General features: G+C 32.9%; 2 protein-coding genes across 2 annotated transcripts in view; both read right to left on the reverse strand.

The window, feature by feature from the left end:
* Positions 1 to 8,440, reverse strand: part of LOC126968643 (uncharacterized) — a 74,264-nt gene extending 65,824 nt beyond the window's left edge. The window contains exon 1 of the mRNA XM_050813664.1: positions 8,332 to 8,440. The gene's annotated coding sequence lies outside the window, so the exon portion shown is untranslated. The remainder of the gene's footprint in view (positions 1 to 8,331) is intronic.
* LOC126968638 (low molecular weight phosphotyrosine protein phosphatase-like) overlaps positions 4,912 to 22,645 on the reverse strand; it is a gene marked incomplete at its 5' end in the record, with an annotated part of 35,857 nt that continues 18,123 nt past the window's right edge. Inside the window, one exon of the mRNA XM_050813656.1 lies at positions 4,912 to 4,936. Within this exon, the coding sequence (XP_050669613.1) occupies positions 4,912 to 4,936 (25 nt within the window). The remainder of the gene's footprint in view (positions 4,937 to 22,645) is intronic.

The raw sequence follows: 22,645 nt of genomic DNA on the forward strand, positions 1-22,645 counted from the left end.
TTTTACTTCAATCGCGCGTAAAGACTACGCCCACAATTTTTTTTTGGTTGTATAATATATTTGCTTCATTTTAACAAAGATTAATTAAATTGGTTTTACTGCGTTACGAAGACCATTATCTTTTATTTTCAATATCGTATAAAAAATAAGTACTTATTCCAATGTGTAAAGAATACATACGAAATAAAAAATTAATAAAAAATAAAATATGTATTGGAAATTAGTTAAATATATGCAAAATATCCGCAGTATTAACATGGCAATGGTAACATGTGTATACTAGTTAACGGTTAATTCTGAAATTCAAAATGAATCTAAAATTGACAAACCATGTTTGGAAAACATGATTATACAGTTGGAAGGAAAATCAGCGGTAGATATAGTTGAAAATTTGTGACGAGATTCCACAATGTTATTGTTCACAAAAATGTTACCTACGCCAAAAAGTATAAAATGATTCGAACTTCAGTCTAACAACAGGAGTAGTTTTTAAAGGATACTAGCAGACCCAGCAAACGTTGTATTGCCATATATAGTAATAATAATAAAAATCAATATTTAAAAATTATGAGGTATTGTATTATATAAAATTGATGACGACCAATTCTCAGACCTACCAAATATATCGTACTACAATTGGGTTTTTGAAAAAAAAAATTACTGATCCTTTTTTATGTATTTTAAAACTTTATTATTAATAATATTGATATTTAAGGCAAAAATCTTCAAAAAAATTTTTTTTTTTTCAATTTATTATAAACAATTAAAAATTGATAAAATTTAAATAAAAATCACGTGACTATAAACACGCCATGATTGGTCACCATAGTTGTGACGTCATAATGTTATAGCTATTTAATAACAGGACATCGTTTACGGTTATTACACGTGACTAGACAATAATATTGAAAATTTATTGCTAAAATACGAGTTGTTAGTTGGTTCCGATTAGCTTTGTGTGATAAAGGATTTATTAAGGCAAAGCTGATAATATTCCTGATGTTGATATATTTATGAACCCCGTTTTTTTAAAAAATTACGTTCGGTTTAATTCTGCTGAAGTTCGAGGTGCCAAGGCATTAAGGCATAAAAGGCATTTATTTTCTCAAAATTGATTCCTTTAGAATTCTTTTTGATGTCATTTCTAATAACTACTAGACATTACTACCGCTTCGGAAACAAATGGCGCTCTGTGAGAGAAGAAGCGGCGCAAGAAACTCTTTTTTTTTATGAAAATAAGGGACAAGTCGAGCAGGACGTTCAGCTGATGGTAATTGATACGCCCTGCCCATTACAATGCAGTGCTGCTTAGGATTCTTGAAACCCCCAAAAATTCTGAGCGGCACTACAACTGCGCCTGTCACCTTGAGACAAGATATTTAGTCTCATTTGACTCTCCCAACATTCTTTTTTTGCGCTCTTTTCAATAAAAATATACAATATTGTACAGGCATTTCTATCGCTATAAAATAATCACAATCTATTCCCAGGCTGTCCGATCATTTAGATATTCAGCAGTGGAGAAATAGGATTTACGACAGAGCCAAATTTATTTATAGATAATGCCTGAACTTTATTATAGCTGGCTGGGACTTTATTATAGAAGTGTATACATTTACCCTTAAAGCTATTATGTATCTTATGAAGCCTACTAGAATTAGTTACAAGCAATGCCTTATTTCTAGTGTTATAATAATGAAAATCACTATTAAGAGCAAAAAGGTGACGATTTTTGTGAACGTTTATTAAAATTTCATAAATGAACAGTCATAATATTTATTTCTTTAAATTTTTCTTTTCTTTCACATTCGAGGACTCTCTAATCTTTCTAACTGCATATGCCGCAGAGCTGAGTCTATCTACTAGATGGGCAATTTGTGGACTCCACTGAAGATTTTATCTAACGTGATACCCAAGAAGACCGTAGTGTCCACAAGCTCCAATCTCTGGTCATTTATAAGTACGTTGGTTTGTACCTCCGCTGTGTTTGGTGTAATAAACCGTAAACACTTTGTTTTTTTACTGTTTAAGTGCAGATTAATAATTAAGGTAAGTCTGTTAAAAAATAATATAATAAAAGAAAATATTTAACAATGACAACAAAAGTAAATAGATCAAAACACTGTAAGTATTTATTATTTTTCTCACACGCGCTCGGGTTTGTTCGAGAGTTGTCGGCGTGTCTTCGGTACTGGATTCAAAAATTAATTTTTAATCTGAAATAACTTTTGAATTATTACGGAAAAATAAATAGTTTTGTTATAAAACTTATACAACGTGAACCAGAAAGGGTATAACATTCCTTCAATGGTACGTTATTTGGTGTCATATGCAATAGTATGGTGATGTTTAAGTCTTAATAAATAAATAAAAAAAAAGAAAAAAACTTCCCTACGAAATACAAATATTCTTTTTCAATTTCTTTTCTTCGACAGCCCTAACTTTTAAAGAGACTGCCATTTTTAGGCCTTTGTTTGTATACAGAATGAGGTCACCTACCTATGGACTTAAACATAAACAATAATCTATGATTAAGGAGTATGCACACTACATGAAATGTGGCTTGTGTGTATGTATTTATTCATTAATTTTTTACTAAGACTAACAAAATAAGAAATTACATAACATTACACAGTTTCACATCTGTATTCCTGGAGGGTTAGAGGTGTATTTTTTCCAGCCACGTTTCACTATGTTTAATTCCCACGTAATAGGGGGCGAGCATCTACATTTCTGAACTATGCTATAACTACATAACTGCCCCATTCCATACCCGGTCCGGGTAGAAGACCCGGTCCGGGAATGGAATACCTACGTACCTATTATTAATACATGTTTGAATTAAAGTGTCAAGTCTCATTTGCCCAATAATAACAACAGCTACAGAGCAAACCATAATAATGCTTACACATTTTTGCTTCACGGCAGAAAAAGGTGCCGATGTGGTACCCATAATCTACAATTACAAATTTGGAATTATTTTCAATTTAACTCGAAGAAAACTTCAAATAATTCTACATTGAATTGCTTACTTAATAACTTATCAAAAATGTGAACTCATTTAATTTGAATTAAAAATGGTGCAGTGTGTAGGGTGCCTTTAGAATAGACATTTACACACACACAGAGCAGTAAATATCGTGTTTCAAAGCACAATTCAAAGAGTATTAACGCGGACAGGCCAATCTTTTCAACCTAACATATTTAAATAAACACAAAATGTAAAAACACAGTTACAATTACACTTGTTTTTATCTTTTAAACGTGTTTTATTTAAATGTGTAACACTCGCGGAAATCAGAGTAAATACTAACATAACATAGTTTCATAATTAGATTAGAATTAACTATCTTTATTGGTTAATACATAACTACAGTAAATACAAATTTAGAAGTATTTTCAATGTCAGCTAAAGCAAATGCACATACAAAATAACTTTGTCTTCATGGTAAAATGTGAACACAAATTCCTTCACAGCTGCAATGAATAGTAAGCATTTTACTATTATCTGATATTTTGTCACATCTACGTTTAATATCTGTTTTAGGTCAAAGAGAGTTCAAAAAAACAGCTGTTTAGGGTTGAGGGAATCATAGTTTTTGCGAAAATTTAGCACTTTAAATATTGTTTCAATATTGAATCATAATAAAAAAATTTGTCAATAAAATAAAATAAAATATATTTAGGGGTTCATAAAATTTTGTTTTCAAATTTTATTTGTGTATTAATCCCAGAAGTGAGGGTTATCACATTAAAAGCATAACAAATTGTTCAAACTCTTCATACTAAGAATCATACTACCTTGGTCCTAAGAATCATTAGGAGCAAAATTTAAAGTAATTACTGTTGCCTCTCAATGTATTCTCGATTATGTAATGTTTGTGCCTATACACAGCAAATTTTCTAGAATCTGCGAATAAAATAATGTTAACACAAGAAACTAACATAAACCTGTTATGTTATACACTCGGTTAAGTCGACTTGGTAGGCCTTTAACTGGACGATGTTTAGGGTGTTACAACATGTTCCCATAAATACGTAAATAAACAAATGTGTTACAAAATTCAAAATCATTGTTGAAGGTATTTATACGCTAAACGTTACAAGAACATAAATGACTTTCGTAATGATACCTTGAGAAGGGAGCGGCATACCATCTGCAACCCCTGTTATATTCCAGGTTAGTGCACTTGCTCCTAAAATCAGTCCTTTTGTTCACGCCTTAACTCATCCCGAAATTCACAGTCCATTTTAAATTATAGTAACTAAATCTAAATTCCATATCTATATTTTTGTATGAAAATAAGGGACGAGACGAGCAGGACGTTCAGCTAATGGTAATTGATACGCCCTACTCAGTAATTTCACTAGATACGGCGCCCTTCAGACCGAAACACATTAAAGTTTATACGTTACTGCTTTACGGCAGAAATAGGCGCCGTTGTGGTGCCCATTATCTAGCCGGCATCCTGTGCTCCTCCTCTGGTAAATTTCATTAAGTTCTATAACTAAATGAAAATAAAAATTAAATCAACAATATTGAGAAATATAAAAACAAAAATATAAACCAAAATATTAAGTTACGAAATAATAATTCTTTTACGTTACGAACACAGACTTACGTGTTCAACCTGATTAATCATTCCAATAATAATTCATTAACCATCGATTATTTAATCACAAAGACTTATTTAACGTTCATTTTGTGCTTTGAATAAATATTATTTCATTTACTTTTGGTAATGAGGATGAAGTTTGTTTTAATAAAGGTTTAATTAATTGTGAGCCGGCCTGGTTCAGAATGGATAATGTAATTCTAGGGTTTACAAACAATTTCTTCATTACGATCTCAAATATGTTGAACCACTTTAACGTAAAGCCTTAGATATAACATTAATAAAGTTAGTTTTTTTAGACGGTAACTGGTTTGCTAAACCTATAAAAACACGTTCATTTTAATGCAATTATTTTACATTAATTCAATTATTAGTGTTTGTCTTGAAATTAACGACGAATAAAGTACCGTTCGTTAACAATGAATCCAAGTTTATTGCAAAGCAATTAAAAATCGAGATCGAGTTGTCGACGGTAAATTTTTATTTGTCAAACAATTTCCTATGAAAAGAATAATTGTACAAATTAAATTTGAAAACAAAATTTATGAACGATGCGTTCCGTGTCTGCACTTTTCCACTGAGCCAACCATTCGAGTGACGTTAAAGTTCATAAATCTTGATATGTCTTTGTTCAACTGTAAGGTTGTGGCTCCATCTACGGGATCTTCATCTACTTTACAGTTGATATCCTGCTCAAGCCTAATATTTGCATGCTAGGAAATTGACATGAGATGTCGCTCTTTCAAATCTAAACAATTTACTATTTTTAAAGTAATAACCCTCGCTTCTGAAATTAATTACACAAATCAAATTTGAAAACAAAATTTATACTATATCGATAAGGGAGTCAAACCCGCGACCTCTTGCGTTCCGTGCGAGCGCTCTTCCAATGAGCCAACCATTCGAGTAACGTAAAGTTCATATATCTTGATATGACTGTTAAATGAAGCCACGACCTGAGATCTACTAACGGCTGTTCCCAATATACTATCTACAGATAGAGATAATTACTACCTTCGTCTTTCAGTAATTAGTTGTCAATAATCTGAAGCTGTCCCAATATACCCATTAAGTCATTCTTATCGCCTTATAATCGGACGCGTGAATGGAAATTTCCATACAAACTTCTATCGCTGGTAAGCCATACGTTGTCACATTGACAGACAGCATGTACAGATAAGGTGAGTTACCGTCGATAAGATTATTGGGACAGAAAAGTCAACGATAGTTACGATTTTTATCTCAAGTAAGAGTTAGACTGAATATTGGGAACGCCCGTAAGATCATCAATATTCTTTGACGATAATTGCAAGGTTGTGTTGGTAGTCAATTGACAGGTTTTACGTTTTTTATGATTTTCAGGGAGTTTCGAAAAAGGGGAATACGAAGAGAAACTATCATTTGACAGCTGTCATAGCAGTCATCACTGCAGCCTAAATATACTCTTTAGCATAAACAGAGGAATCGCGCTGTATTTGTTGGATAGTTGATATTATAAAAATTTTTTTTTGGAAGTTATTTTTGCATCTGAAATGAAATAGTTACAAATGAATCTGCCTTAAAAATAAGTATAATAAATGTATTATAATTCATTAATGATATTAAACTTTTCATCATAAATTTTATGGATATACAAGCCTATTTATTAATGGTAAATTAACGAAAAATTCATCATTTAGAAAACAACAAGTAACATCGTAAAGTGTTCTAATGAAGAAATCATAATTTATATTGGGGTTCTGTTTGATAAGTATGTGACGGGTAGAAATAAGTTAGTTGAAAGAAAAGGAGTAGAATGGTACCTACTATTGGACTAATCTGGTATTGAAGGCAATTATTTTTCGGAACTCCTTAATACAACAAAGTAATATAGCCCTGAATTGGATCATAATAATTGCTATTGTAATGAGGCGCAATCTTCAAATTTTTCATAAACTTTAAGGCCCCTATATGAAGAAATCGCCAAATTAGCGTGTAATTGAAACCATTTCCTGACGATTTATATAAAGTTGATATTTATACAGAAAATAATTAAATATCTACAGAATATGAGAAGAAAATTTATTTTTTCTTTACATTACCATTTTTTATAGACAGTACGAAAAAAATCACCAAACAACCCTTACTTTTACAGTTGCAGCCATGCTAATCAATCAATCTAGATAAAAATTGTACGAAAATTTATTAATTGTACACCAATACTATGGCAACTAAAGGCAATTGGCTTGGTCCCCAGCCTTAAGTAGTAAAATAAGGTACGTAGATGCGTAAAGTACGAAAAAGAGATCCATTATTTTATCGCCTGGGTATTAATTTTCTAGAAAACTTTGGAATATTTTTATCATCATTTATACCCAAAAAAACATAAGCGAAATAATGATAGCGTATTTTAGAAAAACTAATTTATTCCGCTTCGACATTGATTTTTTCAAAAAGGAGAAGCACGTCTTTTTATTTCTAATCTAATATTAAATATTATTTTACTAAGCGTTCGCGAAAAAATATTTATAGTTCTTTTATGAATGAAAAATCTAAAGAAACAGCCTAAATATTAAGTACTTCGACTACCAACAGTCTTGCCACCTCATGTTTTCATAATAATGAATCCTTAATTTATGCTAGTTCAATAGCTTTTGTAAGTTCAGCTTTAATATTTATAAATCCTCATTTTTATATTGATTACTAGCTGATGCCCGCGACTTCGTCCGCGTAGATAAAGGATTTAAAAAAATTATAAGCAAGTTTGGAATTGAAGATTATCACATATCCTATTCCAGTTCCGGTTCCCGTTTTCGCTCCCGTTGCCAACATATTATATGAATTTTATTTCGACAAAGTATTGCTATGGCAAACTAAACCTACTAATGGTTTAGTTTTAAATCATCGAATTTCAATTAAATTTCAGTTCTTAATAAATCCCGCGGAATTTTCGTGATAAAATGTAGCCTATGTCCTTTCCCAAGCTCTAATCTATCGCTGTACCAAATTTATCAAAATCAGTTCAGTAACTCCCGCGTAAAGCGTAACAAACAAACTTACATTCTCATTTATAATATTAGCAGGGATGTTATTGAATGAGACAATAATATTGTCACCTCATTCGTCACTTTCTAAATTACGCCACAATGGCTATGAAAACAAAGACCGTCGTAATAAGAATGGCAAAATAAGAAAACGGAGCTTTGCCGGTCATTAATCATGCTGTAACTCTCATAATATTCAAGATAAATTATTTATATAAGAAAGGACCTGCATTAAATTATGTATGTACAATATATCAAACGCTTCGTGTAGCACAGGTTCAACCAAGGTGTCACGTTTGAGTGAAATTAGGTCGATCGTTTTGTAAACATTCCTTCCTACGAGAAACTGTAATCGAGTTTTACTTATATTATCAAATTAACACATACAATTATCGCGCTGAATAATATCAGTTCGTATGGACTTTTAAATGTTTAGAATTCTTAAATAATTTGTCATTTAAATAAGTGAAAATTGAAGCACAATAATTTCTTTTGCAATTGTAAACTACAGCCAAAGACTAGATAGCGGACAGATAATTAACACCATAATTTAAAAATATAGCAGTAAGCGCGCGAAAAAATGCACATAGATTAAAAAGACTATAGGCGAAGTTTAAAAGAGGTGAGTTTGCATAGCATAAACATTGTGCAGTGCGCAACAGGATGGCGCGATGTGGATACTTGGATAGTACCTGAGGCGGTCGGTCGGGAACTGCGGAGCGCTAAGCCACCGCGCCGCCACACGCGGACTAACGGAGCGTCGAGCGCGCCATTACCAGGACGCGCCCAGTGCCTTCTGAGTTGCCAACTGTACGATTTCAATATCCCAAATACTTTCAATAAATTTTTAGGGAAAATGTAATTGTTAGTTAGTTTGTTAGTTGTTGAATACTACTACTAATATTTGCAATATAAATATATTCGGTAGCACGCTAAACTACAATAACGGTCTTGTGTTCTGTCAAATGCTTTTATAAAGATATTCTACTCATGGTTTAACCCATGTTTTTCTTTTCATGGTCTCATTATAACTTATTTTATTAGTAATAAAAGTTAATCTGAATTACCCTCTTTATCTTGTTATATCACCTAAATTGTATTTCACACTTCTGTTAAAATACTACTAACAAAAATATGCTTTATTAATTAAATAAATACTTTAATAATTAATAGTTTAAAGTCAACTAGCACTACATAATACAAAATTTTATTGTTACTTAAATAAAGAGAAAATTCAACATTGAAATACTTTTTCTTTATTGAAAAAGTTATTTTAATTTCATTTAAAATAAAATAAACAGAAACAATAACATGCAATACTAAAATAAGAACAATTAACATATTATGTGGGCTGTGAAATTATCTGCCTATGCTGACTATCATATTAACAAAAAACATATTGACAATCACATTTTTAATGTTAAAAAAAGAAAAGTGTTGCTAAATAGGATATAATAAATATATAGTTCCCGGTTTCAGGTAACACAAATTTCAAGTACAGGCAACACTGAATTCACCCTACCCCCTTCGACCCGGCCACCTTTAATGAAGGCAGCGGAGCGTAGTGAGGGGCACGGAAGATGACCCAGCACCGGATGGCCGACTTGGAGCCAACTTTCCCCGTTTCCACTTCTGAATAGAAACAAAAACGAACCACTAAAGCAGTTCAACAAGTTCGGCCAACATTTACAAACAAAAACTCATTCAATTTATGCATCACTTGAATTGAATACAGATTCGAAATAAATCTTGTAATAAAAGCAATCGAATCGTTTTCCGAGCGATTAATCTCTCGGTGACGATTGGAGTGTCGTTTGGATGAGGTATCGATTCTAATCGAGAGTAATTTCCCGAAGCAGGTGACTTGGGAGGTCGTTTATGAAACTCACTGGCCTGAGTTATTAAGTGACACATGGAAGTAGTGATCAATATTCTTTCTGATATTTGAAGCTAATTGGAGCTTAAATCGCACAAAATAAAAAGCGCTGAAAACTTTTGTTTTTGTCTGTGAGTATAATTATGATTTTGTTTATTGTTTCGCTTGGAGCACATATTAACAATTACAACAGCTTAACTAAGGATTAATTTAATTACAAGTACGGAATTGCATTCCATTTTATGATTATCAGCCGTTATTAATTAATTTTGTGATCAGTTGAAGCATGAAAACTATATACATTTACAGTAAATAACGTTTTCCTATTAACATGCGCAAAGTTCGATTTTGCGCATGCATTTACGTTCGCAAAGTACCACTTTCCCACACGTTGACACGAGCGTGCGGGAATGTAGCTGACCGTGCGGGAATGTTTGAAAATAATAATGGTTGTCGAACTTTCCGCAACTTAACAGGAAAAATAGTATACGATACTCGTGCGCACGTAGGTTATCCTCGCTTCGTTCGTGCGGGAACAACCTACTTTGCGGACTTGTATCGTAATGTACTTATTACTGCGAGTACCGTAAATACATCTAATTCTTGATCCGTTATGAGAAAATACCTTTCACGCAAAACGGATTCAACTGAGTAGTAATTTGGGTTTTATAACATAATTAAATCTTTAGTATTATTTCTATACGAATTTCAGCTTTATTATGACAATGTTTGATAATTATACTATCCTAAGGTTGCATGTTTAAACATTTCTTCATGTCTCAGTCGATATATTATTGCTATTGCAATATATTTCTATTGGAATATTTTACTCATCAACAATCAAAATTTTGGTCTGTGAGGCAAGAATCAGTTTATAAAGCTTCCCTATACTACTAGTTATTAATTAACTGAAATAGCTGCGGATTATTCACGATAACGCAATTTGTGTATTTTCTGTTTACAGTTATAGAGAAATACTTATTTTTCTTATGGAAAAGGAGACAAATGAGTGTGTAGGACACTTATCTTATTCTTATCTTAATAAATATAAATCCAGAGTAGGTACTAATGTTTGTTCCCAGTGAACTTCTAAACTAATGAACGGATTTTAATGGGGATTACTTCATGGAGTGTAGCTTGGTCCAACTGGAGAGACAGAATAGTTTTTATTTCGACTTAGGACCCATAATTATTTTTATTTCCAATATTTGTTTTGTATGGATAAATTTTCTATGAGATAATTTATTGACGGACTGTTCATAGTTCTGCTGTGAAACAATTTCATTTTAACAACAGGGAGCATATTTTAGGAAATTATTGTTGATGTTATGAATTATTATTTTCAAATTAAATAAAAAACAGTATTTTATTTATTATGTACAGAACAACGTCTGTCGGGTAAGCTAGTGATTTATTATTATAATAAGTGGATAACGACATCGAATCAAAAATGAGATCCGTAGGAGAACAGCGCATACTCCTTCCTTAAAGGCCGGTAACGCTCCTGTGATTTCTCTGGTGTTGCAAGAGATTGAGGGCGGCGGTGATCACTTAACACCAGATGACCTGTACGCTCGTTTGTCCTTCTATTCCATAAAAAAAAAACAAAGTAACCGACATAGCCCAGATGGTTGCGAACCTGAAGTGGCAGTGGGCAGGGCACATAGCTCGACGGAATGGCGACCACGTACCGGAAGACCCCCACAAGTTGGTAGACCCCCCACATGATGGACCGACGATCTGGTCAAGATCGCCTTAATGGGTTGGATGAGGGCAGTGCAGGAGCGATTATCGTGGCGAACTTTGGAGGAAGGCTTTGTCCTGCAGTGAACGTCTTTCGGCTTAAATAATGATGTAGACAACACTAATATTCCTTCTGTTACTAATCTGTGACCATCAGTCACTTAGTCATTAGTAACTTCAAAACTAATTCTAAAGTTTCTCGGCACCTGACCGAGCTTAACAGAAAATCGATACATATAACTGGCACCAATTCTGCCTAAGCAATGGGTTCGGAATGTCAAATTGAACCCTTAACGTCATTAATATTGCTAACGGACATTGATTACACCGTCGCCTAGTCACATTTGCATGTAAATGGACAATCAGATATCAACTCTATGGATGACTTTACTACAAACCATTACATTAACCCAATTACAGGGGAGAACTTTTAATGTAAGCAGTATTTTATATCTACATGAAAAATTATACGAGACTGACGAGACGGATAGGAGGTTCAGCTGATGGTAATTGATATGTGTTGCCCATTACAATTGCGCTCGTCTTCTTGAGACATAAGATGTTAAATCTCATTTGCCCAGTAATTTCAATAGCCACGCGCCCTTCAGACCAAAACACAATAATGCTTACACATTACTGCTCACGGCAGAAATAGGCGCCATTGTGGTACACATAATCTAGCCGGCATCTTGTGCAAAGGAGCCTCCCACTGGTATTGAACAGCTGGGTGCGTGCTGTTTTTTTAAGTACGGGCACCTAAAAAAGCACGTCATATCGTCTTGAGAATACTGCACAAAGATTTTCTCTTGTCAACTGTTAAGCGGTGATACGACAGATGAGATATTCCTAATGGTTAATGCGTAGATTTGAGTCTCAACTGAGGGTCTAATTCAAAATAAATAAATAAATCTCATTTTAATATAAAATAGCGAACTTTCACTAGGTCTTGATACAACTATCTTCCTGTACTGGTCGACGATTTACTGAAAATGCCCTACTCAAGTACACCTTACAGTGCCATATTCGATGAAAGCGACATATTTCGCTAGATGCAGACTATCGTTATCTGATTGTAAAGTAGCTGGATCCGACCAGTTGGTTTTCGGAATCCCATGAACAAAAGTTTAGTTCCATAAATTCGTATCGTAGTACCATACAGCATACAGACATTAACACTCTTTGAGTGTTAATGTCTGTATGCTGTATACATGTGTTGAGACCATGTCGGAGGAAAGCAATTTCAAGCCGCTTCTTTATATCATGGCAATCCAAATATATCTGAATACTTTTCCATCGAGACTAAATTAAAGGCATAAAGAGTGAGTCTTTCTATTCTTGTTAAGAGTCTAGTTAAAGGCAAAAATAATGGCATGATACTTTCCTCTTTGTCATCATATATGTTATAGATGTTATCATAAGCAGCTTTAGACAATGTCTAGAACAATCTGTAATTTCCTCTTTAGAACTTTATAGATGGACGCCTTGTGTCAATGCTTTGGCCGCTGCAAATGGCACAATCAATTTTATTTATTTATTTATTATTTATTAAAGCCTTTTTCAATATAAAACAGTAATCAATTAATTTACAATATTATATATATGATCCCACTGCTGGACAAGAATGGGGAGGCCATTCTTGTTCCATTCGTCCTTATTGTTTGCTGTGCGGGACCAAAGCACTCCTTCTTTCCTCTTTTGTTATTTTGTCTCCTTTAAGCTTTTTTCCATATTTGTTTGCGTTACTTTTAGTCTCTTCGCTTGGTGCTTATTGAGCATAAGCAATTATTGGAGGTAATAAACCCTGCCCCAAGTATAGGATAAAAAAGGAACTCACTAAAGGAGGAAGGAATATAGAATAATAATTATCTGCTAAATTATAATGTCATAAGGCTATCCCTGGTTTTCTGCCTAGTGGCAGTTAGAATCTTATATAAGAAATTAATGTAATATATATCTACTTCCTTTAAAACAAGACGAAATCAATTATTTGTCCCGGAAGTCTACTCACACAAAGAAAATCATTGAAATATTTGTCTAGAGAATGCCTTTTTCCGGCAAGGTAACGAACCGAGTGTGCGTGTTGAACGTTTCAATTCATAATAATCATCGTAATTTTGAACGAAAAATATTCAGTCCGTTATCAATGCTATGAAAAAATGAAAAATATTTATTTCAGTAACAAAAATGGCACAAACATAATAGTGTATGTGACCTTCTATTAAGTGAGGAACACCTGTGCCAGAAGGCCACGCTCTTCCATATCAATTAATATTAACAGTACCAAAAACAATTATTGTTTAAGTCAATAAAAATACTATTTATCAAAATAAACATATTATACGAACAGGATGTGTGTGAGTACGTGAGTGTGTGTCTGTGTGTGTATGAGTATGTGATTGTGTGTGATTATGTAAATATGTGTCAGTAACCAATACTTGCATGCCAGGGGTAAATTATTATCAAATTATTAAAAGAATTTTAAGTGATACTCACTGCTCTAATACTTCTATTATTGTAATGATTAGGAGAAGAGATAATTTAAATAAAAAAAATGTACAAAAACTATACAGTGAATTAAATAGCTTAAAAATAGCTAATCTTATAATGTACACATTGCCATATATGCCTGATTTGCCACAGGAAAACAAAATACGATACAATTTAAACAATTTGTTAACCCTATTGTCTAATTCTCATTATTTGACATGTAATAATAATATATTATCTAATAAAATACAGATAATAGACATTAATAACATAATTAATTATAAAAAATGTAAGGTTTGACACACATCTGATAGGTTACACCTATCTAATTTCTATAAAAAACAGATAGCAAAATCGCTATCATATTATTTATACTATAACACAGCCAACTATTTGGCAACCCTTGCTTCTTTTGAGCAGTTTAGTTGTAAGTCGATAAGCACTGCTTCTATTGAGCAGTGTGATAACTTTGTGGACTCCGCTTCTATTGAGCAGAGTAATAATTTAATAACCACTGCTTCTATTGAGCAGTGTACTAATTTAAGCAAAGTTTTGGAATATTTTCCATAAATTAAACATTAAGACAATAGGGGACTCCTCTAGCAGTGTAAAAACACAATGTAATATAACAAGTACTAGAATAAGTAATAATTGTGAAATTGCAAACCTGATGCACCAAAACATGCAAGGATTATTAGGTAAAGAACTTGAACTGGAGTTATTTTTAAATCATAAAGATATACATATTTTATGTTTAACAGAGCACTGGCTCAGAAAATATGAGCTCATCTTTAACTTCAGTGGTCATCAGGTGGCAAGTGCGTTTAGCAGAGAAAAAGCTACACGTGGCGGCTCTCTTATTCTTGTAAGTATATTATTTAAATTCAAAGAACGAGAAGATATTGTGGGCCTCTCTGTTGAACGTACAATTGAAATAGCCTGTGCAGAGCTCGAGCGCGCCATTGTTGTTAGTATATACAGACCCCCAGATGCAGTATATGAATTATTTGAAAGTGTATTGGAGGAGGTTTTATTAAAATTATCTGAGTCTAAGAAGTAGTACCACATATCATGTGTGGTGATTTTAATATTAATATATTAGAAAAATCCTCAACCATTATTAGATTCAGATCTTTATTCAAATCATATGATTTAACCAATATTTTCTTAGAGCCTACTAGAGTAACTGGCACCTCCAAAAGCTGTATTGATAACATATTTACCAATTATAAACCCATTTCTCAGGCAATAATTAACAAACTGAGTTCAGACCACTTTGGTCAGTTAGCCTCTTTTAAGATTGAGGTCAATAAATACTAGTATTAAAATTAAAAAGTTTACGTTTGTTCCTGTGAATAATAGGCGAATGGAGAAATATAGAGGCAATGAGTCAGTTAAACTCTCAAATTTGGATTTACTCAAATATAATATTAATCCAAATGAAATGTATGATATGTTATTTAAAATAATTAAAACAGAGTTTGCTTCTATATTTACTTCTAAGACAGTCAAATCAGGTGGTCTCCTGTCATTTAATGATTGGGCAACAGCTGACATTCATAGGAGCAGACAAAGGCTATATGAACTGTATAGTGAGAGATCATTGTATAATCATGATGCATCTTTTTTCGAGTATGTTAAAAAATACTCTAAATTATTTAAAAGTGTTTGTTCTATTGCAAAGTCTATGCATATCAGACAAATAATTAAAAATGCACCAAATAAAATAAAGATGACTTGGAATGTTATTAACTGGGAATCTGGAAGATTGAAAGACCGCAACATTGAATATAATCTATCAATAAACAATACAATAATTCAATCTCAGCAGGAAGTTGCTACTGCTTTTGAGAATTTTTTTCTGAGATTCCAGTTTCTACCACGAACACTCTTGTCTCCTCCACCAGTGTTGCTGAGTCACTTCTTCTGGAAAATGTTATAGGATGTCAACAAAGTTTCAATTTTAGTTTTGTTAGCCCTGGAGAAATAATTAAAACTTTTAAATCTCTAGACATGAAAAAAACTGCTGATATATGGGGCATTTCTGTTAAAATAATAAGTTCAATAATTGATGTCATAGCACCATATCTTGCAATAGTATTTAATAATTGTATTAATCGTGGCGTGTTTCCTGACCTTCTGAAACATAGTAAAATTACACCAATATTTAAGTCGGGATGCTCTTCTGACCCGAACAACTATCGCCCTGTGTCGGTTTTGCCGACCCTTAGTAAAATTTTTGAAAAAATAATTTTAAGCCAAATGCTTACTTACTTTAACTCTCATAAGTTACTTCATTTGAAACAATTTGGCTTTACTAGGGGACGTTCAACAACGGATGCAGGTGTTGAGCTGATCAAGAATATTTTTGATGCCTGGGAGGAATCGCAGAATGCACTTGGCATCTTCTGTGATTTATCTAAGGCTTTTGATTGTGTTCAACATTCAACGCTGGTCAGGAAGCTATACCACTATGGCATAAAAGGAACTGCGCTCGATCTTCTGACTTCATATCTAAACAATAGAATTCAGAGGGTCGACGTGAATGGCAGGAGATCTCCTGGGACTCCTCTCAGTATGGGGGTACCACAAGGGTCTATTCTTGCACCGTTCCTCTTCCTTATCTATATAAATGATCTTCCTAATCTTATAGAGAAAAAACATAAGGTAGTATTGTTTGCGGACGACACTTCACTGATTTTCAAAGTGAAAAGAAACCAAACTATGTATGACGAAGTGAACGATATTTTATCTGACATCGTGTACTGGTTTAGCGCTAATAACCTATTGTTAAATAGCAAGAAAACTAAATTCATTAAATTTACCGTACCAAATGTCAAAAATGTAAATGCAAATGTTTTGTTAAATGGAGAGGTGATAGAACCGGTGGAATCTGCTATATTTCTTGGCATAACTCTAGATTCCAAATTACAATGGGGCCCCCATATTGAAGGGTTGGCGAACAGACTTAGTTCTGCAGCATACGTGGTTAAAAAAATTGGACAATTAACTGACATAGATACGGCGCGACTAGTATACTTTAGTTATTTCCATAGTCCTATGGTATATTGCTATGGGGCAACGCTGCCGATATTAATACAATATTTGTGCTGCAGAAGAGGGCTATTCGCGCTATTTATAATCTAGGTCCTAGGGAATCATTGAGAGCAAAATTCAAAGAAATTAACATCTTGACCGTTGCTTCTCAATATATTCTTGATAATGTAATGTATGTTCATAGGCACATAAGTGAATTTGCCAGAAACTGTCATAACCATAATGTTAACACCAGGAACAGACATAAACTGATGATGCCTACTACTCGGCTAAGTCGAGTTAGTAAGTCTTTTGTGGGGCGATGTATATGCTTTTACAACAAGATCCCAGAAAATGTTCAAAACAAAGGTGTTACGTTATTCAAATGAATTGTTAAAAAACGTTTGTGTGGTAAAGGTTACTATAACATAAATGACTTTCTTAATGATACCACAGATTGGGAATGGAGCGACCGCCCTCAGGCTATTAAATAATAAGTTTAATTGTACAATGTTACTTTGTAAATGTTACTTTAATTGTAAAACATATTTTTGATGAAAAAAAAGGCCGCTGAGTTTGTTGCGCCCATTCTTCTCAGGCCTGAGGCATTCACTTTGGAATGGGTGGTAGTTTTTTTGACTTTCAATAAGTGATTTCACATCCTATTTTGAATAAAAATATTTGAATTTGGATTTGTGCCTGTGTGTGTGTTTGTGTGTGAGTTATGTGTGTGTGTGTGTGCCTGTGTATGTGCATATGTGGGCATGTATGGTGTGTTTTACTGAATGGCGTTTGGATTGCTTATGAAGAATGAACGAATTAAAATTGCGTTTCGAAACCTAAAATGATATGATTTTAGCGGTTTTTTTTGCGTAGAAAATACTAAAAATACATTTTAAAATTGCGCAATTGCGTCAAATTATAAACCATTAAACCCTTTTTTATACTTATTAAATAATAGTAATATAAATAAATATAGTTCTTTGAATTACAAATAAAATGTTTGCTTATGTGTTTTCGTAAAAATAACGAGTAATGAACGCAACTCCATTGATATTTGATTTGACAGGACCACAGAGTACATTTTTTTTTAATTCGTTCTTGCGAACAGGCTATGGCCCGGGCCCTTATTGCCTCGTCTTTAGTATTTTCATTTTTGGTATTCATTTTCAGTATTTTGTTTTACAAAAAGTCCAATAAAGTATTCTCATCTCATCTTTAGTCAATAAAATTTTTCTTTTCTATGTTTTTACTATTTTTTAAAAGTTATCAACAACACGATTCACTTTCCTCTAAGGAAGTGGCAGCTATTTTCGAATCGGTCACTTTGACAAATAAGCTATCCAATTTAGGTTCAAATAACACCTCATGGTACGAATGAATGAACGAACTAAATCAGTTTGCGATTCAGTTGATATCAGTTTTGACATTCAATTGACATCATTGCGATTTAATCAGTGGATTTAACGACAACCTAAATTAGATAGCTCTAATCACGTCGTGGTACGAAATAGCAAAGCAATTCATTTTAGGTTGTCAATTGAATCGCAATAAGAGTTGATGGTAGGCCCGCTGGGCTGATATTGCAAGATTAAGTCTGAGTCAATTTTAAAAATTTGTTATCGCACTTATACGCTGCATTACAACTATAACTAAAATTATAAGATTTTTATGATTGAAAGAATATTGTTATATGAATAATTTTTATAATTTGTTTCCTGGTCATTTCTGTCTGGTCAATTCTTAAACCGTTTCTCAACATCTTAAATTCTAAGCAATCTGATGCCGGTATAGCGTTAATTCGGCAAATCTTGGAAGAGATCAGAATCTGTAGGAATATTCTGTGATCTTTCGAAAGCATTTGATTGCGTAGACCATTCTACCCTTATCCGTAAGTTCAATTTTTATAGAATAAGAAGCAAATCACTTGATCTTATTACTTCATACTTAGCTAATAGATCCCAAAACATAGTAATTTATAATGAACGTTTATCAGAAGCTGTTACACGGATGGGCGTGCCTCAGGGATAAATCCTAGGAAATATATGAATGACTTCTGAAATGAAAACTTCGTTATTTGAGTTTCAATAATATCTGAAATGCTGTGGTGTCATAATACAATATGTTAATATATCCTTATTCTGATTATAATCCAGTATCTACACATAATATTAGAAGAAGTTTACGAATTACAATATGAATTATGTGTTGATATAAGGTTAATGAATACATGATATATATTATAAATTAAAATACAATTTTTGTTTAAACACTTAAATGTAAATAATAAGAGAAAGAAACAAAGAGAACACAACATAGAAGCTTTAAACAGAGCTACATGCTCAATAAACATTACTAGGAAATTAATTATCAAAATAAACACACACACACACACATCTAGCTTCGTAATACGTAATTACAATTCTAATTAAACTAAACGGTTGATACAACAGCCTTTATTCGTGGGTTGGCCTGTTAATGTGCGGAACAGCTTAGATTGAAGAGATAAATAAATGTCGTACTGTATACTGTAAATTATCGATGAACGATAATCGAATATCTTAATATATATAAATTACGTGACACGTTGTTTGTCCGCGATGGACTCCTAAACTAATGAACGGATTTTAATGGGGATTACTTCATCGAGTGCAGTTTAGTCCAACTTGAGAGATAGGATAGTTTTTATTTCGATTTGGGACTCATAATGATTTTTAGTTCCAATATTTGTTTTGTATGGACATCTTTTCTATGAGAGAATTTAATGACGCCCGGTTTGACAGTTCTGCTGTAAATCAATTTCATTATAGTTAACAACAGGGAGCAATGACGTTCTATGCATAATATAGATCGTATTCATAAAAAAACAGATTTTTATTTATTATGCACAGAACAACATCTGTTGGTTCAGCTAGTCGTTATATATGTATAATAATTTCTTATAGTTATAACAAATAATAAAAACGTCGTAAGCATATCAATACTATATAAATAATATATACCAAAAAAACAATAATGATCAAACGACTTTAATTAAAAAAAAATAACAAAAAACACTACTGACTTCAAAAACACTATTCCAAAACAATTACGCTCCTTGCCTCCTCAAGTAGCGCGAGGGTCTCAAGCATATCTCACCTATAACTATGTATGTAGCTACAAACCTTCCTTGGCTTACACCGACTAATATTTTTTTATTAGATCTAAACTGCAATGGAGCCATATAGGAAGCACTAACTTTCAAATAAAAATTAGTTTTTAGTTACTAGCTTTTAAAAAGAATTATCAAAATCGGTTCACCCAGTCGAAAGTTCTGTACAAACATAAAAAAAACATACCGACGAATTGAGAACCTCCTTCTTCTTTGGAGTTGGTTAGTTGAAGAAAACAGTATATCGATGGTACATTGAAAATACTATTACAAATTTCTGTTTACTTGAGAATATTAAATAATGTATTGTAACGTAAATAAATATATATGAATACATCCCAAACGTATAATGAATGCAGACGAAATGTTAACATTACATATTCGATGACGGAGTAGCCACTGATATATTTTGCGGAGCGGAGTATGTATTAGAGACAATATGAATACGTCGGCATCTCCGTTCCCCCGGGGTCAGGCACATGTTATATTCAGCGCAGATCTCAATGCAAATGAACACTTTGGTAAAGGATTTAGTTCTAAACAATGCTTTCATATTTTGGAGCAAAAGAGCTATATCAGTAAAATTTACATGTTTATAACATTTATTTATTATCACCGAAGGCGTCTCAGGCATTGAATCCGAATCGATTTTGCAATACATACAATAGAGACTGGGTGAAGAAGGTCACTTTAGGTGTTTAGGCACTTCAAAATACAATAAACCCGGTGGAATCCTACTAATATCATAAATGTGAAAGTTTGTATGTCTGGATGTATGGATGTATGTTTGAACTTCTTTAACGCAAAAACTACAGAATAGATTTTGATGAAACTTTACAATAATAAGTGAATTGACAAAATATAAAAGAAGTGTGAAGTAAGTAGAAAAGAAATCTGCAATCTGCAAGCTATTCATGCTTGCTCCTCAAAAATGACAGGAGTTACAAATATACATACTAATGTTTAATGAAAATATTTATATTAAATAATGCTACAAAAAATTGTTATTTCTACGGCACATTTGATAGTAAGTGCTTTTATAGCATCTGGTATTTAAAGTAGGTGATTTTTGTCTTTTACACTTCATTATTTGGACAAATATTTGTTGTATCCTTAATTCAAATTTATGTATTGTATGTATTGCAATAGTTTTAAAGGGTTTTTTTTTGGGGGGGGGGGGGGGGGGGGGGGAAACGTACAGAAAGAAGCTTTATTTTTATAAGATTACATCGGTAGGTTACTTTACTTTTATACAGCGTGTGATGTCATGTGATGCATTGCAAAGTATTCGCATGATACAGCCAGGCTCAAGCGATGGAAGACCACTGGCGGATGTCCCTTGGCTATGAATCTGTATATCGGTGACATAGTTGGTGAGATCTTTACATTTGCTAGACAGGGATGGGACATTTTGTCAAATTCGACGGCAAGAGAACATAACGGAACATGACACGATGTTAAGCTACATGGTATTTACGGTTTAATTCCATTTTATGAAATAGATTTAAATGATTTTTGTATATTTGCATGTTTAATGGATCCACTGGCTTCGAGTGCTTTAAAGTGGAAACTGCATTTGCTGCTTGGCGTGATGCGCAACGTCTACGGAAGAGGCGTGGAGTTCCAATTTACATACGTTACACAGTTGTTCCAACACTTATATCTGGAGAACAGCTGGACTGATTTTTATGATTTTTTATTTGTGGGATTTGTCCTCGTTCCCAATAGCAAAATAATATAAAAACATTGAAATGTTGACGAATAAGTAAAATACTTTCTAATAATGGTAATCTCTGGACCTACTAAAATGATTTTAAAATTTTTCTTATCTATAGGTAGGAGCTAATAGCTAAAAGAAAGTCACATTTTTTGCGAGTCCTATCTATATTCTTCTTCTTCGTGGTTTATTGGCTCTGCGCGCTAAGCGATTGAGCCATTGTCAAGTTTTCCTTTATTTCTTTTAAAAACGGAGGAAACCTATTTACTTAGAAAAAAATAGAAAATAACTAACGAAATTTTTGATAGGATCAGGAAAGGATAGAAAATAATATATAATGGAATACTTATTACTTATACTACTTATTTACAGTTTAATATCATTTAATAGGATAAATGAGGAAAGAAGTTTATATTATACACAAGGCTTATCAGAGGATAAGAGGATGTCAACAGAAGTAGGAAGTGGGATATGACACTGATTAATACCCGGGTATAACGACTCCCCTATCTATATTATAGTAACTCGAAAAAATTATAACTCTTTCGTGGTCGTGGCTGTCTGCTTAAAAAGTCTGAGAAAAAACGGTCGAACACTAAAAATAATTAATACGGCAAAACAACGTTTGCCGGGTCAGCTAGTCTACTATATTTCTTGGCATTCATTCCAATTTACAATGGGGCCCCCAAATAGAAGGATTGGCAAATAGACTTCTCTCCAGTGTATAATTTAAGTGATTTTAAATCCCATTTTGAATAAAAATATTTGAATTTGAATACCGTAAATATAACGTACAATTATATATACATTTGTATTAATAATATATAATTATAAATTTATAAAACCGGACGTCATTACTATCTGTAAAATTATTTCTTTACAACCGAATAAACCGGGCGAATAGAAACAAATCTGGGTGTGTCTTAACGTTGTCTACTTTGTCTATAGCCTATTTAGCGCTTGTTTATTTATATTTCAACTATTAATTACGCGCCA

The sequence above is a fragment of the Leptidea sinapis genome, chromosome 16 (genome assembly GCF_905404315.1).
Source record: "Leptidea sinapis chromosome 16, ilLepSina1.1, whole genome shotgun sequence".
Taxonomy (NCBI): Eukaryota; Metazoa; Arthropoda; class Insecta; order Lepidoptera; family Pieridae; genus Leptidea; species Leptidea sinapis.